The sequence below is a fragment of the Typopeltis vanoorti genome, chromosome 9 (assembly GCF_054136105.1).
Source record: "Typopeltis vanoorti isolate ZY-2024b chromosome 9, IOZ_Tvanoo_1.0, whole genome shotgun sequence".
Classification (NCBI taxonomy): domain Eukaryota; kingdom Metazoa; phylum Arthropoda; class Arachnida; order Uropygi; family Thelyphonidae; genus Typopeltis; species Typopeltis vanoorti.
Genome location: NC_143557.1, coordinates 96,785,532 through 96,808,800, shown reverse-complemented (window position 1 = coordinate 96,808,800; position 23,269 = coordinate 96,785,532). Strand labels below are relative to the sequence as shown.

The 23,269-nt window shown below is 33.7% G+C and overlaps 1 protein-coding gene across 3 annotated transcripts in view; it reads right to left on the bottom strand.

Moving 5' to 3' along the window:
* LOC150103276 (protein O-mannosyl-transferase Tmtc3-like) overlaps window positions 1-23,269 on the bottom strand; it is a 267,650-nt gene that overhangs the window by 92,730 nt on the left and 151,651 nt on the right. For all 3 annotated transcript variants that reach the window (XM_090397332.1, XM_090397333.1, XM_090397331.1), the window contains exon 3: window positions 5,640-5,839. In XM_090397332.1, coding sequence (XP_090253458.1) covers window positions 5,640-5,831 — 192 coding nt within the window. In that variant the 5' untranslated portion in view covers window positions 5,832-5,839. The remainder of the gene's footprint in view (window positions 1-5,639; window positions 5,840-23,269) is intronic.

Genomic DNA, 23,269 nt, shown 5'->3' with positions numbered 1-23,269 from the left:
CAACGAAACTAGTAAACTAGTAGTATCTTTTCAAATATACCATGTCATCTTTTTTTCTCTCGGTATCAGTCATTAAAGCTTTTTCATAATATTCCAACCGAGTAAAAATGAATTCTGAAAAAAAAAATATTTTTTTTCAGAATTTATGGGCAACCCTTTATCCCCAGCTGTAGCAAACGTTTTCCTGAAAGATTTTGAAACAAAAACCATATCGTCCTTCTCATTTAAGCGGAAACTTTGGAGACGTTATGTTGACGATATTTTCATTATATGGAGTCACGTACACACATCTCTCATGGATTTTCTTCAACATCTTAACAACTAGCATCCTAATATAAAATTCACTGCCGAACTAGAACGAAATAACTGCCTTCCTTTCCTGGATATAATTCTTAAACGATGCGCTGATAGATTTAAAATTTATATATACCGAAAACCAACTCATACTAACAGATATCTGCACTGTCAATCTCATCAGCTTCCACCACAAAAGCTCGGAACTATTTCTACCTTAGGACACAGAGCACGATCTCTTTTAAATGAACTAGATGAACTCTAAAAAGAAATTGAACAACTTTCTCTTATCTTTAAACAAAATGGATATTCTGAAAAAACAATTAAGAAATTTCTTCTGGATCATCCTAGGCAGCGTACTACGGAAACTACTGATTTTAAAGGTAGCATCTGAATACCTTACATTAGTTCAGTCTCCAATAAATTGGCTAAAGTCCTTAAAAAATACAACATTAGGACGTTTTTCACTACACTCCGTAAAGTCCGTTCTTTATAAGCCATCCGAAGCCTATTCATCATAACCTGAAATATTCAGGTGCTTACAAGTTATGGTGCGACTGTAATATTCCTTATTTTGGACAGACTAACAAATCTGTTGAACTGCGTATTGAGGAGCATAAGAGAGACATCACCTATAAAAGATCACATGCATCTGCGCTATCCAGTCATGTTCTTTTCTCTAATAACCCTCATGACGATCTACAGAGACACTCGGTTTGTTGGGATAAATCCGGAAACATTTTTCGCTGTAGTGATGAGTTTGAAAGGAAAATCGTGGAGTCCAGGGAAATCCTCCTTAATCCTGAACATTTGAACAACAATTTGAGTTATAACAACCCTGATAGCCAATTCTCAGTTTTCAATTTTTATTTTTACGTAGACCACAGTAATAAAAATCTTCAATTTTTATTACTGTGTTCTACCTTTAGTGGATACCTGAAGAAGGCTGTAAAAGGATGAAACTAGTTGTATCATTAAATTTTATATTTTATCTCGGTTTAAAGTCACTTAAAATTTATTCTTTAAAATGTATCATTACAACCACCGAGTAGAAGAATATATATATATATGTGTGTGTGTGTGTGTGTAATTTATCACCAGGAAAACATAAAATAATACGTTTAAAATATATTTCACTGTTCCGAAGTCTAGTCTAATTATTATAATTAATCTGAATTATAACGTTCAAATTATATTTATGTTTATATATATATATATATATTGCAAACCTACATTATATTAGTATATATCGGGGGGGGGGGTAAGGATCGGTATACTGGAAACCATTTATAAAATATACCGACTCATAAAATTCTGGTCCGAATCCCACAAGCTGTTCAGGGAGTTAAGTAGATGAAGAGAGTATTTGTATTATCAGTTTCCTCGTATTACCACCAGATGGAATCGCATGGATGTTATACGGCTTTGCCATCAGTAGCACGATGACAGAAAGGTTAGAATTATCATCATACGTAGAGCTGCACAGGGTTGTCGAATTTTTGCAAATTAAGAATAACGTACCTATGGAAATTCATTATCAGTCAGTAGAAATGCATGCAGCAAATGCTATGCCACAAGTGGCCAAAACGATCAATGACTCGAATGTCCAATCACATCCACCAAAGACTACAATGTCTCAGTCTTAATACTGGTTACTAGCTACGATTATTTGCAAAGCTTTCTTAACATTTTCGTGAAAAGGACTGGCTAGTAGTCGTCTCATTTCTAGTTCTAGATTAAATCGAAAAATATTTGAAGCTACTTCAGATGACTTTTTCTCAATAATACAATGTTTATATGACGGATATAGTAGTCATTTGGAAGGGAGTAATGCTGATGGATGCAATGGTCGTCATCCTTTTGAAGGATAAAAACTGGACGTACATCGGAGCTGTCTGGCAAAAAAGAGCACACAGGACTTGAATCATTTAGATTGCGATGGCAATAGAACATCGATTGAGAGATGTAGTTAACTAATTCCAAAATCTAACATCCTATTGGTCAATAAGATGTTATATTTTGTATTTGCATACAAATCATTGAACGAAGGCTGTGCTTTTGTAGTATAAATTGCGAAGATCATAAAATTACAAAACGCATTCCCATAAGAGCGGTACAGTAAAATGCATATTTGTAAACAATTTTAAGGTTTCCAGTTCTCTTCATCATTCAACCCACGGTCGAGACTTATTTTACAGCTCAACACACCAAACGCTCGGGTGGTAAAGGTAGCGAGCGATTCTGCTGCTAGGTATGCACTGTAGGTCAATGTACGACGGATAAGTACGTCTATTTGGTTCGCTAGCACACTTCAGACTACGAAATCCGGTAAAAGGTGTCTTTGTTCTTAATCGCCTTTTACAGACGTGGATTATAACGAAGATCATTCTCTTTAGAAAGACAATATCTTGATAAAAGTACTGAGCATGTTTAATCCTATCATTCTAGTATGAATTCTTAGATACGATCGCTTTATCTCCCCCCTCCCCATATTCTAGCCTACCAGAAGTAAAATACTGTAAATATTACAGTCTTCCATCTTCCTCCATTTATCTAACCTAGCAGTCATTTCCCATCTCCTCTATTTCCTAAAGACATCGTAAACAATTGATTTTAGCAGGCAGGTGAGCGAGTTCGTTGAAGTTGGGTATTGATTTTTTTTAATAACATAGCAACCGACAGCGCAATACCACTGTGTCGTGATAAGATCGACGCTCCAAATGGAACGCTTAGGGGCGTGTGAAGGTGGGGAGGGAGAGTTAAAGACAATGTTTGCTAATTTTCCCATATCAATTCACCTGCGATCATCAAAGAACAAACATGGTTGTGAATGACACTTATTGACTATTTTCCTAATGACTAACTGCACCACCAAATGCATTAAACACATCGTCCTAATATGCGACCGTAGATGATTACGTTTTAATATGAAAATAAGTGACGACCATTCCTAGCAGAAAAATAAAACCCGATAATAATAATAATGAAATATTCCAACTCGACTTCATAACTAATTAAAAATAAACTCGTGTGTCATTTCGTATTGACTTTTGTTAACGGCATTGGTATTTAGAAGATAAACAGTTTTACGTTAGAAAGATAATGAACAATACGAGATTCGAGTGAATTGGTAATCCGCTAACAAATGGAAATTTTTCCTTCATCCCTTTGAACAATATTTTCCAGACGAATGTCATTTGTTTAACACTCGTCTGTGACCAAAATAACTGCATCTTTAGCTGCATATGACAGTCAATACCATTATAGTTTTACTTCATGAAACGATCAATGGCGTGTTTGCTACTAAACAAAGGTTCTTGTCATCTGTTAGTCGATTGGGATTGGACACTGCAGCACATATTTCGTAACGTGTATGGTTTATTAATTTAAACGCAAGAAATCAGCTACAATTGTTTATAAGATGTGCACTGTTCTCAGTAATTGGACTTGATTTCTAATGATTAACAACATTCGTTATAAAGAAAACAAACAAAGTATTAACAAGTGAATACGTGCTATAATATTTTCGCTTAAAAAAGACAATACACTGACCTCATAGCCTTAGATACTTCAGATAATTTCAAATAATATCTATAATATTTTATGTATCTAAACATTTTAAGTCGAGGACAAATTTGCATAGTTGATATCGCTCCAATTTTTTTTCAGAATTTTCTTAATATTTTAAATACTTTTGAAAATTATAAATAAACTATCTTTAAATTTTTAAAACTTTAATTTATTTGAGGTATTTTTGAATTAATATTTAATGATTTAGAAGTTTTGAAGTGTATTTTAAGAACACCAAATAGTTTAAAGAATCAGGTTAATTTATTTATTACGTCACGTTATTTGGTACATAAATGGAACAGGAGGAGAAGGAATCGGAATCGACCGTGAGATGCGGTGATTAATACCTTTGGAGGGTAATAGATGGCAATGCTGAAGCCAATGAAGTTCTAACTGAGGCTCGGCTATTGCTGTTACCCTCCTGCCATGATCAGAGCCTTAATAGCTCAATAACGCCTTATCCCTACACTGTCCTCTACAGATAACGGGGAAGATGAAAAGCATTCTTGCTTCGCCTCTTTAAGCCAGTCCTTATAAGGACTATAAGGATAAGGTAAATAAAATAAAATTGATGAATTTAATATTAAGGATAATTCTTTATCTATGGGATAGGGATTTATTTGCTAAGTTATTGTCATTATAATTTATTATAAACCAGTAATGTAAATTTGACGGAGATGCGGATGTTGAGATGGATGAGTGGTGTGACAAAGAAGGACAGGATAAGGAATGACTACATCAGAGGGACGGTCAAGGTAGGACCAATCGGTAAGAAGGTACAAGAAAGCAGGCCGAGGTGGTTCGGTCATGTAGAGAGAAGGAGTGAGGAGTATGTTGGTAAACGAGTGGAGCGTATGGAGGTGGAGGGAAGGAGGAAGAGAGCAGGCCCAAACTCAGATGGAGGGATAAGGTGGCAGAGGATCTTAGAAAGGATGGAGTCGGGAAGATGCCCTGGACCGGAGAATCTGGAAGAAGAAGATTAAAGATGGGAGCGCCGACCCCGTTTAACACAGGATAAGGCATAGCTAAAGAAGAAGAAGAATGTAAATTTATGGAGGAAACTAATTATTTATTTCGTGAAATTCATACACAAATGTCGGGAAATAAGTAAGGTAATATTTATTCAGTAAATTTTGTACATACATTACGGATGAAAATAATATATTTTGTAGATTTTACTGAATCATTCTCTCAAAATAAAAAAGAAAATAAAATTATCCTGTAAATTAAATTTCTCTTGTTCTTAAAATAAAAAAATAAAAAAACAGAACCAAAATTAAATGCCTGTGTTCGTCGAGAAATGTATATTACACTAGCTCATCTCTTTGATGCGATGTTGATAATTATTTACTCTATACGTAGGAGATGCTGTATAAATATTATAAAGCAAGTGCTGTACTTTTCTTTTGGTTTTCGATACACGTTTTGAATAAAAATCAAAGCTGCGCTTTTAATAACACATCAGTCGGGTTAACTAAAAACTTCTGTAGACTCTTTTTATTTTCTGATAATCCTTTGGCTCACTAGCAAACAACCCAGTGAAGTAATTAAACTGGCAACAATCGATTACAAGCTGGCTACCCAGACTTGGAGTGAATACAAGGATTCTTGCAATCAGGAACAGTGGATAAACAAACAGGATTACAGTTTCTCTTTTCGGGTACTGGGGGGAGGGAGGGAGGGAGGGGCAGATGATGAAGAATACATGAATTTAATTTCCAACACTCAACTCAAAAGAAGCTTACTTGAATAAAAATGCATCATTTCTTACTTACCTTTTTTAGCGGGGTTCCCCAGAAATCGTTAACAAAGATATTCGTTACTGGTGTGTGAGGCCGCAAGTCCCTGTTGTCCCTTACGGCCGCCATGTCGTCAAACACGAGCCCGCACCCCAGGGAATTACTATAGCAGACTGCCACAAGAGCAGTAATTACTAGTGGATAAAATTTATCGTACGATTTCTCCATAGTTGTACCTGCAAGGAATAAATAGGCTGATTTAGAAATACTGAAATAAAACGTATGTAATAATATTTGATATATATTAATATTTGAATAATTTCCCTCTACCTATTTCTTAAAAATTGTAGATAAAATTCAACATAGCAGTCGGATTCACACTCCTCAGCTGCAGTTTGTGTATTTCTGCTGTGTGCATTTTCAACAGATGCTTACATCGTACTATTCATCCATTACTACGAAACTGTATTCTCTAACGAAAATGGTTATTCCAGGACCCAATACGTGAACTTTCCATCCTTTAACTTATGGTACGAAAATATTCTCCATTATCTGTACCATTTGTTTTCTTTCTTGCGAAATTAACTTCTACATTGGCATTTCCGGAAATTACACTATATTATTCAAGAAGAAGGCCAATAATTTATCCTGTTTACGTAAAGTATACGTAACCAGGGTATATCATATTTCTGTAGCAATCTTGGCCAAGATTGAAACAGTATAAGGAGAAAAAAAACCTGTAAAACCCAATAAACGAATAAAAACAATAAAAATAGGAAGGAAATTGGGGAGACCCAGCCTGGGAGATCCTGTCCTAAAAGGGCTAAGGACTACCTTAATGTTGACATTCGCAGTCCGGGTTTATTCAGGTCAACTTTCCCCCCCCCCCCCCATCTCTGAAAGAAAGCAGTTTAGACTAAATTAAAATAACAGAAACGAGATTAAAATCTGAATTTTAAAAGTCTTAAACCCATTAGAGATGGATGGCGACTTTAATTTTCCCGTGTGTTATTTGAAAAATTGTTGTTGGCGTACACCATTTCCATTAAAACCGTTCTTCAAAGAGGTATCTTTCTTGTCCTAAGAATCAAGGGAGAAAGGCGTAGAAGATGCACTTAATTCGATCATAAATCTGTTTTCCTCAGTGAAGATATGTTTTTACGTATCTTCCAAACTTTTGATTATTCTTCACAGTGGGAAGAAATTGTAGCAGAACTACCCGAGAGAAAGTTGGCACTGGGATCCTGAGCACGTCAACAATCGCTACCCTGGTGGACACTGGCAGAAGAGATACTCTACTACAAGGTCGGGGGGGGGGGGGGGGATCGATATTGTGATTTCACCAACTTCACTGAGAATTGGCCGTAACTGATTCTCCAAGCCAAATCTCAGCGAAAAGGCTGCCCTCCAGCTGTTTTTTGATATTTGTGAAGAGCACCTCTTCGTTCGTGTCCAGCTCTGACGTTTCAAAACCGAAGAAATAATAATAATAATAAAAAAACAGTTAGTAAAATATAAGTGTTTTAAGATGGGTAAGGCAAACCCTCCTTGGGTGTGTGAGGTATGATAGATGGAAAACGCCCTGCGTACATCATGTTTCCTGCGACTCCAAAAGAAATTAATGAAATTCTGTAAATAATTTTATCCTGTGCATCTTGCGATGTTAATTGTGTGCAGCGAAATTAGTTTTTTGCGACAGGAATTTAGCAGTTTTGGTGTCAGCAACACAGAGATCACGAAGAAGGTATTCCTAGTATTGTTACGGGTCCTATTAACGATGTCAAACCATATGGAAGACTGACAGAGCCGAATTTTCCAAAGAGTTTGATTTTCGGTTTTGTCTGGATTAGCGCGAAGATCACAGACTACGGTTAACTGTCGCAGCATGCCCGAAGAAAATGTAGATAGAATCGGAATCCTGAAGTGTTTTGCAACATCATCAGCATATGACCTCTCGTGTGAGGACGCTCATATATATATATTAAATATATTAAAAATGTGTGACGTCTTGCTCCGATTGGAGCCAACAAGCAGAGGTACTCCTGTCACTGTGTCTGTGAGAGTCGTCAATTTGCCGAACCCCTTTGCTTACAGGAATGAGTTCGGATAGGAGCCCATTTATGGAGCAGATGTATCAGCCCTATCACAGATACTATGTAAGAAGTTGTGCCATCAAATAAGTCAACAAGAGCGCCAGTGGGAGTTCTTTTGCGGTCATTTTACGAATGCTCTTAAAATAATTTTATATTTCAGGAAATTGCAAAAAAATTATAAAAAGGTGTATTTAAAAACTGTTATTCCTTAAAGAAAGATAAGAATTTTATAAAATTATTTTAACCTTTTTTCTTTATTATATTAATTAAAATTATATTTTATATACTTTATTCAAGATAATTTTAAAATTATTAAATTACTACAAACTGAATGTCTAATGAAATTCTTTATGTTTGTGTCTGGAAGAGTTGATATACAGTACTTCAAAACCTCAAGATAAAATAAAATACTCAATTAAGTAATAATTTATTAAGTGATATTTTCTAATTAACGGCAAAGTAAGTAACCCTTTCAAGTACACTGCTGATTCATAAACATCGTTTAATAAATAATAGCAATTTTTAGGAAGGATTATTAACATGCATAAATATTACTGAACTCACGACTATCTGCTTTCACTGAATAGCCTCTACATCATGTTTCAAGTACGTTCTTCGCGTTTATGTTTATAACTCTTTAGTTCCATCAAATGTTATTGTTTACATTTATTTTCTCTGTATGCATAACTATAGTTTAAATATCTGGTGTATTTAAACCTAGATTATTCATGGCAGTGTTCTGTTCGAAAAGAAACACAGAAGGTGATAGTAAGCGTGAATTCAAAGAACAATGAACCCATGTTCACTTAGTGAACAAAAATTCATGAAGATGCCTGGTAACATACAAATGGAACTTATTGACATGAAAACAAATTCATTACTGAACATGAAATTTGATGAGCTTCCCCTCAGTCCCAAATGCTTCCAACATGATTCATTTCTGACGATCATTACCCTGTGAGCATTTTCCAGAATTAAGAAAATTTACCCAGAGTTATATTTCGGACCGACATCCACATGTGAACAAGCATTTTCAGCCATGAAATTGATTAAAAACAAAATGAGGTCTATATTAACGTGTTTTTACAGTGAGTTTTTAAGTGCACAAGAGTTGCATGGCGCATCATAACTCGTACGTGAAAAAATTGGCGCATGGAACTTTAAAAGGTTTGGCCACCCTTGTTCTATTTAGTAATAGAGGTAAAGAATGTATTACGAGGGTTAGATCATATAACTGTTATTCGAGTATATTTGCCTCGAGCTACAAAAAATTCAAATAAAATTGTGTAAGAAAAATAAATTTCGGTCTGTCTACGTTAGTGGGAAATAATTATTTAATAAATTAAAGGATGACATCTGGATTCCTCGATTTCGAAATAATTCTAAATCAAAAAGGATTAATTCCATTAATAATAATAATGAGGTTTTACAGAGATGGAGTCATAGCCACATCAATGACAAATGAATTGAATTCTGAGTAAATACGTTTGCTTCACTGCAGCCTTATTAATTTATGTAACAAATATATTAATAATCTGAAATGGTTTATTAGCAATATAACCTATTTAAATATTAATATTCCAGCAAATTTAGTAAAGTTTTATAAAATAATTTATTTTCTTTTTATTTTTAAAATAATTTTGATTTTGAATTATTCAACTCTGGTTTCACAAGATTTAAATAAGGATTTTACAAATGCATTTATGAAAAACTGGTCAGGAGATGACAATTTTACACACAATCACTTGCAAACTACTCATTAAATTGTACATTTTCACGTATAGACGACTTAAGAGATGATATATCGCTTAACATTCGAAGATAAGGTTTACATAATGACAAGCCAGGAGTAGGGGGGGGGAATGTTATCATTAATCACTTTGCAACAGATAAAGTTAGAGATATGAATGATATACAGAATAGAGGAATGAAGTAAGCAGATGCATATCAGGATTGATCAAGGCACATTTTATCTTTTTCAACGAATTGCTGAGAATAGAAATAGTTACTTTCGATTGAAAATTTGGAAGGGTTATTCGATTCATAAAGGTTGTTCATTGTAAAAAAAATGTGATTCATTTGGTTTTCTTTGATATCGTTTCACATAATAACAGCCTGACAAGTAAAATATGTGGAATGAGTATTAAAATGCAGGATGTATGAAAAGGGCTGAACAGTAGACGACCAGAGACTAGTTAATCGTTTGGATAACATGAGTTTTTTATAAGACGATCTTAAAATATTAAACAGGAAAGTAGGGATTAAAATTTGACGTGCATAAATGTCAATATATGCGATTCAGTAAGGATCAGTATTACAAATTTAATGGATGAGTTAGAAAAAGTTAACGAATTAAAAAGTTCGAATATTTTCGGTTAGGTGCCGAATCCAATTGATAAAAGTACTAACAATGCTCAGCAAATTAAACTTAAGTTTAAGGTGCTCACGTGCAGGATAAAGAAGTTATACTGCTATTATTATAAGTAGTGAGGTGGATAAGATGTTTAATGGATGTTTCAAAAATACACTTATCATGATAATTATGATCAGTTTCAATCTGACAGCAAACGGAAATGAAATTTTCACTTAGTCTTTACATAAGATATATAAGCTAGTTCATATATAAGAAAGATCACATAGTTTGCTACACTTTACCGTACGGTGATTTACTGGAGGGTATGATAAAAAGATAGTGACGATAAGACTGAGAAAAGAAGAATTTTTTTAATATTCTTTAATATTAATATTGAAAATAATTCGCCGACGCGATATAAACTTTAATCGGGTCTAATTAGAATTTCAATTATTGTAGAACCTACTATGCTTTTATCATTTTCAACGAATGAGGTTGAAGTATCACATCTATTAACTGTATACAATTAAATGATCTTGATTGGATTCAATTAAAATATAATTCATTGGGATGTTTAACTGTACGACTACACTGAATAATATGTGGGCATAATATTGGAAATACATTTATGATAAAGTGTATTTATAGTTTTCAAATATGAATAAAACAGCCTTTATGAGATTCAATATTATTTATATTATTAATATATCATTTGGTTAGGTTTCCTGATTTTTTTTTCGCTCTTTGAGCTGGTCCACATGACGGTTCTGTTGTAAAATTATCTACAATTGTCTAGAATTACAAAATTATCTATAACTGGTCCTACATCTACAGAGAGATGGAACGTAGACTACGATGGCACTTGAAGACCGCGACATAAGCAATGATATTTGTCAAGGTATTTGTTAAAATCACCATTTAAAACGGTACAATTGGACTTGAACGAAATGTCTTGCTAATGAGGGGTAAATTCCATTCACACATAGCTAATAAAATGGTTTCTTTTTTTTTTTGTCTTTTCTCTCAGCATTTTAGATTAATTTACATTACTTTAATAATATACCCTATAGTGTGCTATTTCGATGTTTCCCGCTCCCCCCCCCCCCCCCATCTTCTTCTTCTACTTCTGTAACTCAATATTCAGAATTCATTATTGGGAAGGTCTCTATTTTTGACGTATGGATTCTATTTAAGAGATATTATCTTTTAAAAAAGTCATAAAAATCTGGACCACCCATTAATAAATTTCCCGCCCCTCATTAATATAGAAAAGCTTTTCAAAAATCCATCTTCTCAGTCAAATTCTCGCAGTATCCATTCAAAGTGTTAATAAGTTCATTGTGATGCACACTATGAACGCAGTCTACCTGCAGTTATTCGTTATTTTTCTCTTTGGGAGAAAAATAACGAATTAGACCTGTCTGAAAAGGCCTAATAAAGACTCGCGCATCTCGCTTCAAACGATGATTGGATAAATATTCAGCCAATCACCTTTTTTAAAATATACATTTTCATAAACCCATAATGTTTCATCTACATTTCAATGGCATATGAATAATTGGTTTCCTATTACTATAATTTATGTTTTTCGCATTCTACAAATGTAGGAAGAACAACGGCAAAAATATTACGTTAAGATTAAAACATTATTTTTAGTTAAATATATGTAATTACGGCAATAATTTATTGCCCAATTTTTATAAAATTGGACAATAAATTATATATGTTAAAGATACCAAGCTATTTTAAATATAAACCTGGTTATTTACTCCATTTCCCAAGTAAGCAAACAGACAAACAAGTTTGCGCCTGCAAGTGTTGCAAATTTCTAGCTGATCCTGCACACGTATTTCAACATTTCTTAGTCCTTATAAGGACAGGCTTAAAGGGGGCGAAGCAAGAATGCTTTTCATCTTCCCCGTTATCTGTAGAGGACAGTGTAAGGAGAAGGTTATTGAGCTATCAAAGCTCTGATCATGGCAGGAGAGTAACAGCAATAGCCGAGCCTCAGTTAGAACTTCATTGGCTACAGTATTGCCATCCATTGCCCTCAGATAATCCCCCTTCAACATTTATGCCTTTCACAAAACATTTTTATTGAAGGCTTGCATATATATATATATATATATATATATATTTGAATGGTTTTGGAAGAGTTTTTATAAAAAAATTAAATATATATATATATATATATATTTAATTTTTTTATATACTCCACAAATATATTCCACATGTATTATATATATATATATATATATATATATATATATATATATATATATATATATATAATTATATATATATATAATTATTTTTGTAAAATATTATTTAATGCCTTTCATAAAACATTTTTATTGAAGGCTTGTATATATTTGAATGGTTGCGGAAGAGTTTTTATAAAAAAAAAATAAATAATAGCAAAACAACTTAAATATTAAAAAGCAGTCTTATTTTGTTTAACATTTCCACATATATTTTATAATTATTATTTAATTATTCAGTGTATATTATGAAATTTGTTGCTACACTTTTCTTACATGTGTTTTGATTTTCATATGTAAATTGAAACACTGAAAATATTTCCTATTAATTATAATAAAAAATTATAATCAGTAATATAAAAGAATTTTTTTTAAATAAAAAATATCTATTATTAAAAAAAAATAAATCGAATAATTTAAATACACCTAAAGTAAATGAATATAAAAAGAAATAAAAGGAAATGCTCTGAGCCATTGAAAATAATGCATGTAGTTTAACTTTTATCGCCAATAGCTAACAGCCTACAGGAATTCACTGTTTTCTCAAAAGTGATGTCCTCATCGAATTCTTAAATGAACACATTCGCATGGCATCCTTCCCCCTTCTTTCTACATACATCTCGCTCTTCTAGTGTCAACTTAATCCATCAAAAATAGTTGCGCGTTATCGGAGCCAACCCATGTGATCATATAAAACTCATCTTCTCACTTATGGCTTTTAAACAGTCCCATTATAAAAGGCGACTGTGAGTCTTGCATGCTAAATCAGGCCCTAAAACATTCCCTTTATTATGTGTTTCTTCCGTGATGATATATGGAAATTTTTATTGCCTCCCTTAAACACTACCAGTTTGACTGTCTCTAATGGCCGGTATGTAGATTTTTCCCATACTTGGAGATATCCATAAAACTACTTTTCCATTCTTATCTCCCCTCGAGATGTAATCAACTGGAAATTCGAAGCCAACGCTAAAGAGATGCAAAATATTCTTACCAAGTCATATTTCCGATCAAATACGACTTAAGTTTCCGTCAGTAGTGTGAAAAGAACTTTGATAAAAGACGATTGCCAATCAGAAAGGAAAAAAAAAAAAACTTCGGGGAAAGAATAAAGTCTTTATCTTCTTTGATATTTCCTTTCAACGCATATTAAAATTTAAAATTTACATTCGCAAATTTCATCTTAAGTGTCTTTTGATCTTAAAGACTTTTTGGACAAAGAGCAAGTTCATCATCATAAGTTATAAAACCGTCACACTTATTTGTTTTATTTAAATGAAAATGATATTGAGTTCAAGAAAAATGCAGTCAAGTACTCAAATGAATGCATTTAGAATAAACCTTTCGTTAGCATTTTTTTCATTTTAGATTAAAACATTGGATTGTACAAAAAAAAAAGTACTTGAAATGCTGAATTTGTATTAAGAAGCATACAAATTACAAAGTCTATTCAAAAGCTTCTTCTAATATTTGAACAATGAACATAAAGTGAACATACATTCGGATTTTTTCATATTGACTCTCATTACACACGAATGCTTTGCCTTTATTAACAATCGTCGATAATTTATTTTAAGTTGAAGGAAAATAACCAATTTTTTTATCGAGATATCAAGTGATATCGAGATATAAATCACAATGCAAATAAAGTAGATCTCGTCTCAGTACTATTGTACGAAAGATTAAAATCTCTCATGAGTGGATAAAATTATTATTTTAAAAAATACACTTCAGCACACATATTATAAGGAATCTTGTCCTCTTTCCTCAATCTTTATTATAAAACTATTTTTTCCTATCTTTTATCAGACAGAATTACCCTTCACTATTTAATTATTACATATATTTTATTTCAGTATACACCGCAAAAATAGTAATCCACATTGCAATCTTACTAAAATTAAACACCGTATTATGTCAGCGTACAAGGCGACTTGGCTTATAAGATGACTCCACAAAATCTATTTTCAAAACTGTGTGTGTGTGTGTGTGTGTGTTATACTCGCCGCATGAGACTCTGGCTTAGTTTTGACGGAGTCCTTTTTGTTGGAAAGACGTGGGTTCGAATCCCGTGTATGAGAAAAGGAACCTTTATCAGGCTTTTTAATCGGAAGTAAGGTATCCGGCCTCATACGGGGGGGGGGCGACGGGTTTCTCCTGGAAATCCAGGTTTTCGTCTCTCAAAACAGGCAAACCAGTCCCATACACAAACATAGATTCGACAATGAAGACAACAGCAAACCACCTATTCTGTAATCACTGTTCTTTAATAAAGTAGCCTAGCTACCCCATCAAGCCCTAGGTTGAGGGGAAACACATATACACTCCTCGTATTAAACCTCTACAAATTTTACACTTACCGCTGATCACTTCATACGTATTACTTTTAATATAAATTAGGCATAGAAATTACAGCAGGTATTTTTTTTTACTGTTATGTGTGAACGATGACAAAAAAAAGACTGGTAATAAGTGAGTTATCGTATAGTGCAATTCATGTGATCATTAACGTCAGTTAAGGTTACAATTTAAATTAAAAAAAAGACTACATGGCTATCCTACTGAATACATTTATTAAATAAACATACTTATACATAAACTGTATTAATATGCTAACATATCTGTATATTGATATGCTAATTAACGTAATTTAAAAGCAAAAGCTTATTACAACACGATACACACACGTATAATATAACATCACCATACCGTACATGACTGTGAAAATAGGTGATCGCTTGACGATATTTTTTCTCACCGAATTCCAAGGTTCAGATTTTATACTGGACTAAGCGACCCCTTGTTTCAACATTTTTTTTAAACTTTAGATATCGTCTTATACGTCGACATATATCGTAACTAGTTTTTTTTGTTTAGGGTGCCATACAAGAGAAGTTGAACAATCTGTAGTACGTTAGTATTGTGAATGGATAGAAAGGTGAAAGATGAAAGAAACGTGAAGATACTGTTCCAAAGAACGGCAGTGAAAGGAATGAATAAACAGTGAAAAGAATTTGTTCTGTGAGTTTAAAGTGTATTGAAATTATCTAGGTGTTTAAATTATCGGATTCTAAATGAAAAACTTACATTTTTATCGACATATTTATTTCTAATGCAAAGCATATTGCTATCTATTTTTGTTTTGTTTCTTACATTTTCTGAAGCAGCTAACAGAATAAAAGAAACTTTTGACTTTCTTTTACCCTGTCAGTAAAAGAAACTGATAAATAAGTGCTTGCTTTCTTTTCTGTTCTCCACTTTAAGAAAGGGATGTTTCTTGCATTTAAATGCATATTATAGATATTTGCTAATTCGAAAGTCTTTTGTCAAATTCCATCGAACTTTCTCCTCTTTTTAAGTCATTACACTATTATCATTTCATGTTCGGGCAACAATGGTTGCTGTTTCCTTTTACACATGCTAATGACGCATATGTAACTTAAATTCAAAATTATTCACAGTCCTAATGCAACATTATCGGCAGCGTTAGGGTACATTGACGTTCAGACAACTATCGTTAATTGTTGATTAAAAAAAAAACAATTCGGATGACTGAGTTTCGGATTAACGAGAGTGTACTGTTCTGTATGCATATTAAAACTATGTGACTAGTTGGTCATCCCGTAAGAGGGCGTGAATGAAATATGTAGTTGGCTAACAAAAAATGTAGTATCTGTTCATCACCTCGTCATCATCTTTTTCATTTCAGCTTCTTTTTTATTCGAAATGTGATCAATTTCAAAACGTGTACTAATCTTCATAAGTCAAAACCCTTTTTTAATATAATATAATATTAAATTGTAATATCTGTATATCATTCATATAGATATCGTTGAAAGCTTCCTACCCTTCATATTCCAGGATTTTTCGGCCCCTGTTCATTTTGTCGACTTTTTCCCATTTTCACTAAATCTGATAACAGCATATATTAAGTTTCGCTTCCAGAATGCTCCCTGAACAACTTAGGATTCGTGATTATTTATTTAAAAAAAGATTTTTGAAATATTTTATCTTAACAAGACTTCTATTTTACATATAAAAAAACTAGAAGTAATTTATCGCTAATCAATACAAATTACAAACTTCTTTCTCAATGAAACTTCCTACTGTTTTAAATTACTTAAATCTTTCGTTCCATCACACTATCATTTTATGATTCAACCTCCTCTAACGAGCATGTGAAATCGCTTCTTTTAAAAATACACTGGACCAGGCACTTATCGCATGAATAAATCATGCCTCTTCCTTCATTAAGACGTAGAATGTGTTTATTATGCACAGATTTTAGCAGGTGTTACTGCTCAGATAAAGGGTTTTGCTGGCTGTAGAATGGTAGGAATCTGCTAGTGGCATTAACAGACGACATAATACACTAATGTGCTTTACTTTTCTAAATATTCTCTCGCAATCAGTAATTAAAAATGAATTCGACTTTGGGCGACTTAATTTAGGTTGATAGTACTACCATAACGAAATTTAACCATAGATTTTAGTCATTAAAACGTATTTAAATTTACATATTAAACTTCAATTTATATTCGAATTCCTATCGATAATTATCATTACCATAGCAATATGGATCATTATTTACTATTAAATGTAAGTCAACTTCCTTTATTTATATGCCGATATTGTTATTAAAATGGAGTATATTATAGATCCGTCCATATTTTATAGCAAAATTTAGAAAGAAACTTAGAAAAAGCTTCAAAATGTTACCAGAGTGCTTACTAGAATATAACCTCAGGCATTGGATTTGCGATTTGCACTTTAAAACGCCCAGCTCTGTACTAAGTATTGCAAATCAAATCCATTATGGTTCCAAATGTTAACTCTTGCGTAAAATTTCGAACCTTTTTAGAGTTTATTTCTATATTTAGCTATAAAATATGACTGGATCTATAATATAATCCATCAGAATATCTTACTTATGTCAAATTAGAGCTTTACTGCTCTGTACTTATTAGTAAAGCAGTTATTAGCGAAAACTAATTATAATTTAAAATCCGATAACATGAATAAACAGAAGATGATAGAATACTATGTATTTCCATTTGCCAAATCTGTTGCTCTGCAACCAGTGGAATTCCTCTGAGCATTGTCACCGGTTGCTAAGCAACAAGTCAAAGTTAATTATTGAGTAGTAACAATTGTTGCTAAACCAACAACTGTTACAGCACCTGTTAAATGCAACAATTAATCCAGCTGCACAATGGACATGCGCATTAATTATTGGGTAGCAGTAACGGTTGCTAAGCAACTAAATAGCAAGTAGAAGCATTGATTGTTTGAACACTAGTAGCACAACAAGCTAATAATTGAAGTGATACTGTAATGTTAGAAGCGAAATTCTTATAAGTATTTAACTTGAGTGAATTGTTATTTTGGAAGCACTTTATTAAATAATATTGGTAACAATACTAATCAAAGATCGTATTTTTGCCAATTATATTGAGAACAAGAAAATATAATGTGAAATATAATAAAGACACTAGAATTACTGTAATTCTACTGTCGTTAGCTGCATCTGTCTTCCTATTACTAGCACAAAGGTTACTTCTATACAACAGAAGTAATTTGGAAAGTGATTTATACCATTTTACGTTTTGAATCCTTTCGATTTAAGATAAGGTTTCTTGTTGGCGTATGTGTGACGCTAGCGTGGTCACATGTTTAAACAATTTCCAGTCTCTTGCATATAATTCTAGGGTGTAAACAGACAACGTGAAAGAAAAGCACAGAAGATGCCTCAACTACGTAGCAAAATCTGGGGCAATATCGGCTTTGTGGATAGCGTTTTACAAGGGCATTCACCTATCGCATGACTCTTCGCTATTACTGAACGTGCTTGGCTGCCGAAAGTGCCGCTATAGCCACATGCACTTGTACACGATTATCGATTGAAGCTCGCGGACTCTGTAGTGTGTGTGTGTGTGTGTGTGTGTGTGTGATCAATTGTCCCTAAGCATCTTATGCAATAATATATTGCATTAAGTAACTATCTATGCTCGAGATCGGTGACCACCACTTTCATCACATGTCTTCTGGTGATCTTTCGATTATTGCAATCGGTCAAGGGCGAAGGCATTGTTGCTTTTAATTCTAAGTTTCATACGACTCCTTCGTTGATAAAGCATTTAACCACAGTAAAATGCTACCATGGTCAAACTGTTGTAAACAGCATCTCACAAAATGCAGATATTTCCTTAATATATATTTTTACTTACATAATATGCATTGTGATCGCATGGGGGCAGCACTACGACTCTTTTACGCAAAATACATTGTGATAACAGACTGCTGGCTTCATCTAGGACGGTGACATTCGCAAGATCCAAAAAGGTCCTGGACTGCTAGGATGTTCAGATTTATTCATGAAACTGTTTAATATACTATCGATTAATCTTCTGGCCAAAGTTCTAGTAGTAATCACGATCGTTTACATAGGAACTCGAGTGAAATAATTTTGTCCCTAATGTTCTCCCAGCATGAATTTTTCCGATTGTTAAAACGCAGAAATGAGCCGAGGAAGAGTCTACTGTTTCAGTGCAGGATTCATGCTTGATGTTGAGTACCATCACTACACGTGTCCCTCAAGTTCCTTTCTGATAGTTTCGCTGAAAGAAAAGTCTAATAATAGTTTTAAATCTGCACTACGTATTAGAAATGGAAATATATTTTCTTGTTTATTTGTTTTGTCTCTGAGAATAGGATAACGCTATTCTTTCAGGTACCGACATGCTATAAACAAAACCGAGATGTTGGAAGAAATTTATTTTCTACGATGCTTGGAAACAGTATATGTGTATAATTTTGTTTATATGTTTTTTTTTTTTTTAAATTCCTAGAACCGCTTAACTGAGCAAATGCAGGCTGACAATATCACACACATAATTTTTTCCCGCATTGTTTTTAGATAACCTTTGTACTTTATGATAATCGACTGCAGATTTTTTTTAAATTTTTCATTAGGTGATATCCAACTTGGCAGAGGATTAAACTTCCCGTTTCATTTTTCAGTAAAACCTGTGTTATTAACCAAGATTAATAACACAGGTTTATTAATCCGTATGCACAGAGGATATATTATGCAGATTGTCAGAAATATTATTATTGATGTTAATGTATGCGTGTATTCTTTGGCCGATTTGTCTGTATTTCGGACAGTCTTTTCTAATCCTTTTGGCTATAGATTGATCTGTCTTGCTTTGTAAATGTCATAATTCTTCAATGTATCATGTACATTCTTCACCATACTTCTTCCGGTATGCAGTTCCTGAAATGACTTACTGCATCAAACGTTCTTTCTCAGATTCGCAAACAATCGAAATGTCGAGTTCCCAACACTGACATATCTTTCTTGTCTGGTTACCATAGGAGATCTATAGGTTTCTCCATCATTGTTCACTGGAATATATATTCTGCAGCAGCACTTGTCTTTTATCAATGTTTAATGTTATTTCTGAAAGACTTTAAAACAGTGGATTTCGAACATCGCTCAATCGTAACCGTCCTATCTATAGCAGCACCTGATGGACTCTCACAAGCTGAAATGGCTTTGTGGAGTGTTGAAAGATCGTTCCTTTTTTTTCTGATTTTTTGCACTGACTGTAATATACTCGGATGACTGAAATATAGTACTCTAACGAGGTCATAAAACATAAAGTAATACTTATGTGTCTAGACGGAATCGTACTTACACTTTTCCCGAAGCGGGCGGAGACCGAGGCGCTACAGTGCTCCGGGGCCCCATCTCATTATTTGGGGCCCTTAAATTATCCCCTAATGTTCCAAGGACCCCAGCTAGAGTAAGCCTATGTAAGCCCAGTAAGCCTATGCGTAAGTACGGCCCTGTGTATAGATCCCAATAATTTGTTAAGTCACTATACGCTTCTAAAAATGTGTTAGTTTTTTATACTTTTTATTGTTAATTTACGTCTTTTATAATTGGATAACTTTAGGATACTTTTATTCCTTAGCACAAAATAAGGCAAAATAGTGTTCTTCCTTCTCCTCTACTACAAAAATGTTTCTACAATCTAGTTTAAACAGTAGTAAGAAGTACTTATATAAATCACCTCAAAAATGTACTTCTTAGCGCCATCTATTGGGAAACTATCCCAGCATATAGTGCCAATTTAGAATTAAAAGTAAACAACGACAACAAAAAGAACTCAAATGCCTCCAATCTTTGAGCAGTCTCCTGATGTTGGTAGCCTTCATCTAAAAGAGTGGGCCGTACGTGATGATACCGATCGCTACTATCGGAAACATCTTAGGATATCTTACTGGATAAAGTTGAACTTCTAATGAGAATATTGACGAAGTTATAAATTTTATCCTGAACATAGAAGCGATGGCTTCTCCTAAATATTTCTTATTAATGTCCATGTCCAAAATCCAAAGAAAGAGGAAAGTGCGAACAAAAAGCTGGAAAAAGGAAACTACAAACTTCTTGAAATGCGTGGTTATTAAAATAAATAAACAAAGTAACAAGCATACACGGGAAAGCTTTTTCTTTCTTCTGAAACTGATTCACGTATAAAGGCGAGTTTGTACACATTACTCTTCCAAAGATGTTTATGCATCTGATCCACCTTGGCACCAAGTCCTCAGCACAGAAGTGGTATGAAGTGTCTTCAATCTGGTGAGAGCAGCATGGCGTGCACTGCATTTTGTTGGAAATTGCTTGCTAGCTAGGTGAACCAGCCAAATGGATATTATTGGGTAAAAGATCATCATTGATATCGAACCCATTGAAATTCCCACTCGTAGAGTGGGAATTTCAATGGGTTGTCATGTTACATTCAGAGTTGTCATGTTACATGATAGTTAGAATTATCATGTAACATGACAACACCTTCACCCCACACTCCAGAATATTTCCGAAGAATGGTCAGTCATAAGTGATCCATTGCGACCACTGTATGAGTCTGCTAAACTCATCTTCAACTGAAAAAGCCCTAATAAAGGTACTTTGCGCTAGACGGGATTCGAACGCAGGTCTTTCCAGAGAAACAGCATCGTCTATATTCACTGAGCTACGGAGGCTCTTTTTATTTATTTATTTATTTATTATGGAGAGAGATTATGGTTGACTAACTGGCAGTAAATTTCTACCAGTGCGGTACCTTTAACATGTAAAAATCAAATCATGCTAGCAGCACTTCTATGTATAATCACATTTGTTATTTTACTATCTAATAAGCGATGGTACCGCCGTATGCGATGCCCTCTTGTGGTCATATGAGGAAACAGAGATTTAAATACTGTACTTTCCTCAACTCAGGTTATACCTGACAACACCATCCCCCCCCCCCTTTCTCTGGTGTTTTTTCACCTCAGAAAGAGAAATATTGTAATAAGAAGTTACCTCATCTTTGAAAACACTCTTATATATAAAATAGTCTGAATAGTTTTTCAGGAACTAAAATTAAATTAATATTCATTGAGATTGATTGTGAACATATGCTTACATTATCCGTTCGTTTTTTTTTTTTTTTTTTTTTTAATTTCTGCAAATTTCGCTTCTTGATGTTCCATTTCCTGTAGTTTTACGCTGTGTTAATCTTTTCGCTAAATATTCTTTCATTTCCCTCTTCTGTTTATGCGATGTTATCTTGGTTCCTGTGTATACGAACAAAAATGGCTCGCAAACACCCACTCAAAAAACACGAAGAATCAGGTTGCAGAAACTTTTTTTTTTCAAGATGTTTAGATTACCATCTATGTGGTTAAAAACATAAAGAAACCCAGTTGCACCTTATATACAGCGGATAGTCTTCAGAGTTTATCTCACGAAATGTGTCAGCAATACTTTCTAAGGCGAAGAAAAAAATAATCGCGGAATATTCAAAACAAGACTTCCATACAAGAACTGAATTCCTTCAAAAGGGACAAAGCTCCGAAAATTCACGATTTAATAAATTTCCCCGTAACAATATTAAAAAGACGGCATTGCTGATTTAGCGAGGACTAAAGTCTTAACCCACAGTATTAAGGGATCACCGTAAAATATTATGGAAGTGCTGATATAAACAAAATTAAGTATTCGATCTCAGCTATAAGAATAGAGATTAGTAGACATTGGCCGGAAAGCCAATAGTCTAGCTAAGCTATGCGCTTGCGCAGTTGCTAGGAGTCTGTCAGTATTGTTAGTATTTGAATTATACCACGTTTATGTACTACAAGAATGAAATTCAATAAAAATTGAATATGCCATTAGAAACATGCTCTTTATTTATTCCTCTTGTTTCCCTTGTTTGTTTGATAGGTATATCGATGAGAGTTGGTCGGTGAGGGGATTTTGTAAAATAATGACTGAATAAATCAATCTGTTTTTTTTAATTCTAATTAGTCGACTTGAAGTTGGTTAGATAAGACTTGCCTATTCCATTTATTAGTGTCGATGGTAGAAACCGGAAGTCAGCATACAAAACCACATCAAAATTCATAATATCTGAAGGTATTCGCTCTTCATCTTCTCTTTCAATCTGAGTTAGTTGTTTAATGATAGGGAGAAACAAGCTTGCAATAAATGTACCGAACGTATCCTGTTATTAGCCATGGCGCTTTAATTTAGGGAATACAAACAGGGCAACGTAGTTGATGTAAGAAAGATCTTGTGGTCCGTTGTCATCTTTAATTAAACTGAATAACAAAGCATGATAAAGCAACGTTAGTGATTCGGAGGCTGCAACTGCTCGAGCCAGTGCAATTACGCTACAACTACCTACCTACCTACCTCATTTAGACACTGCATTTAAAAGAGGGGGGGAGAGAAAGAAAGATAGAGAGAAGAAGGAAGAAAAACCTCTTTGCCGTTTAATTACACAATTATTTACCCGATTTCAGAAAGGACGACAATTAGGGCGTTTTCTACATATTCTCCTCATAATTATAAATTCTAACTGTGCTCAGGAAGAAGTTGCTCTTGTATCACTCTCTACCTGAAGACGC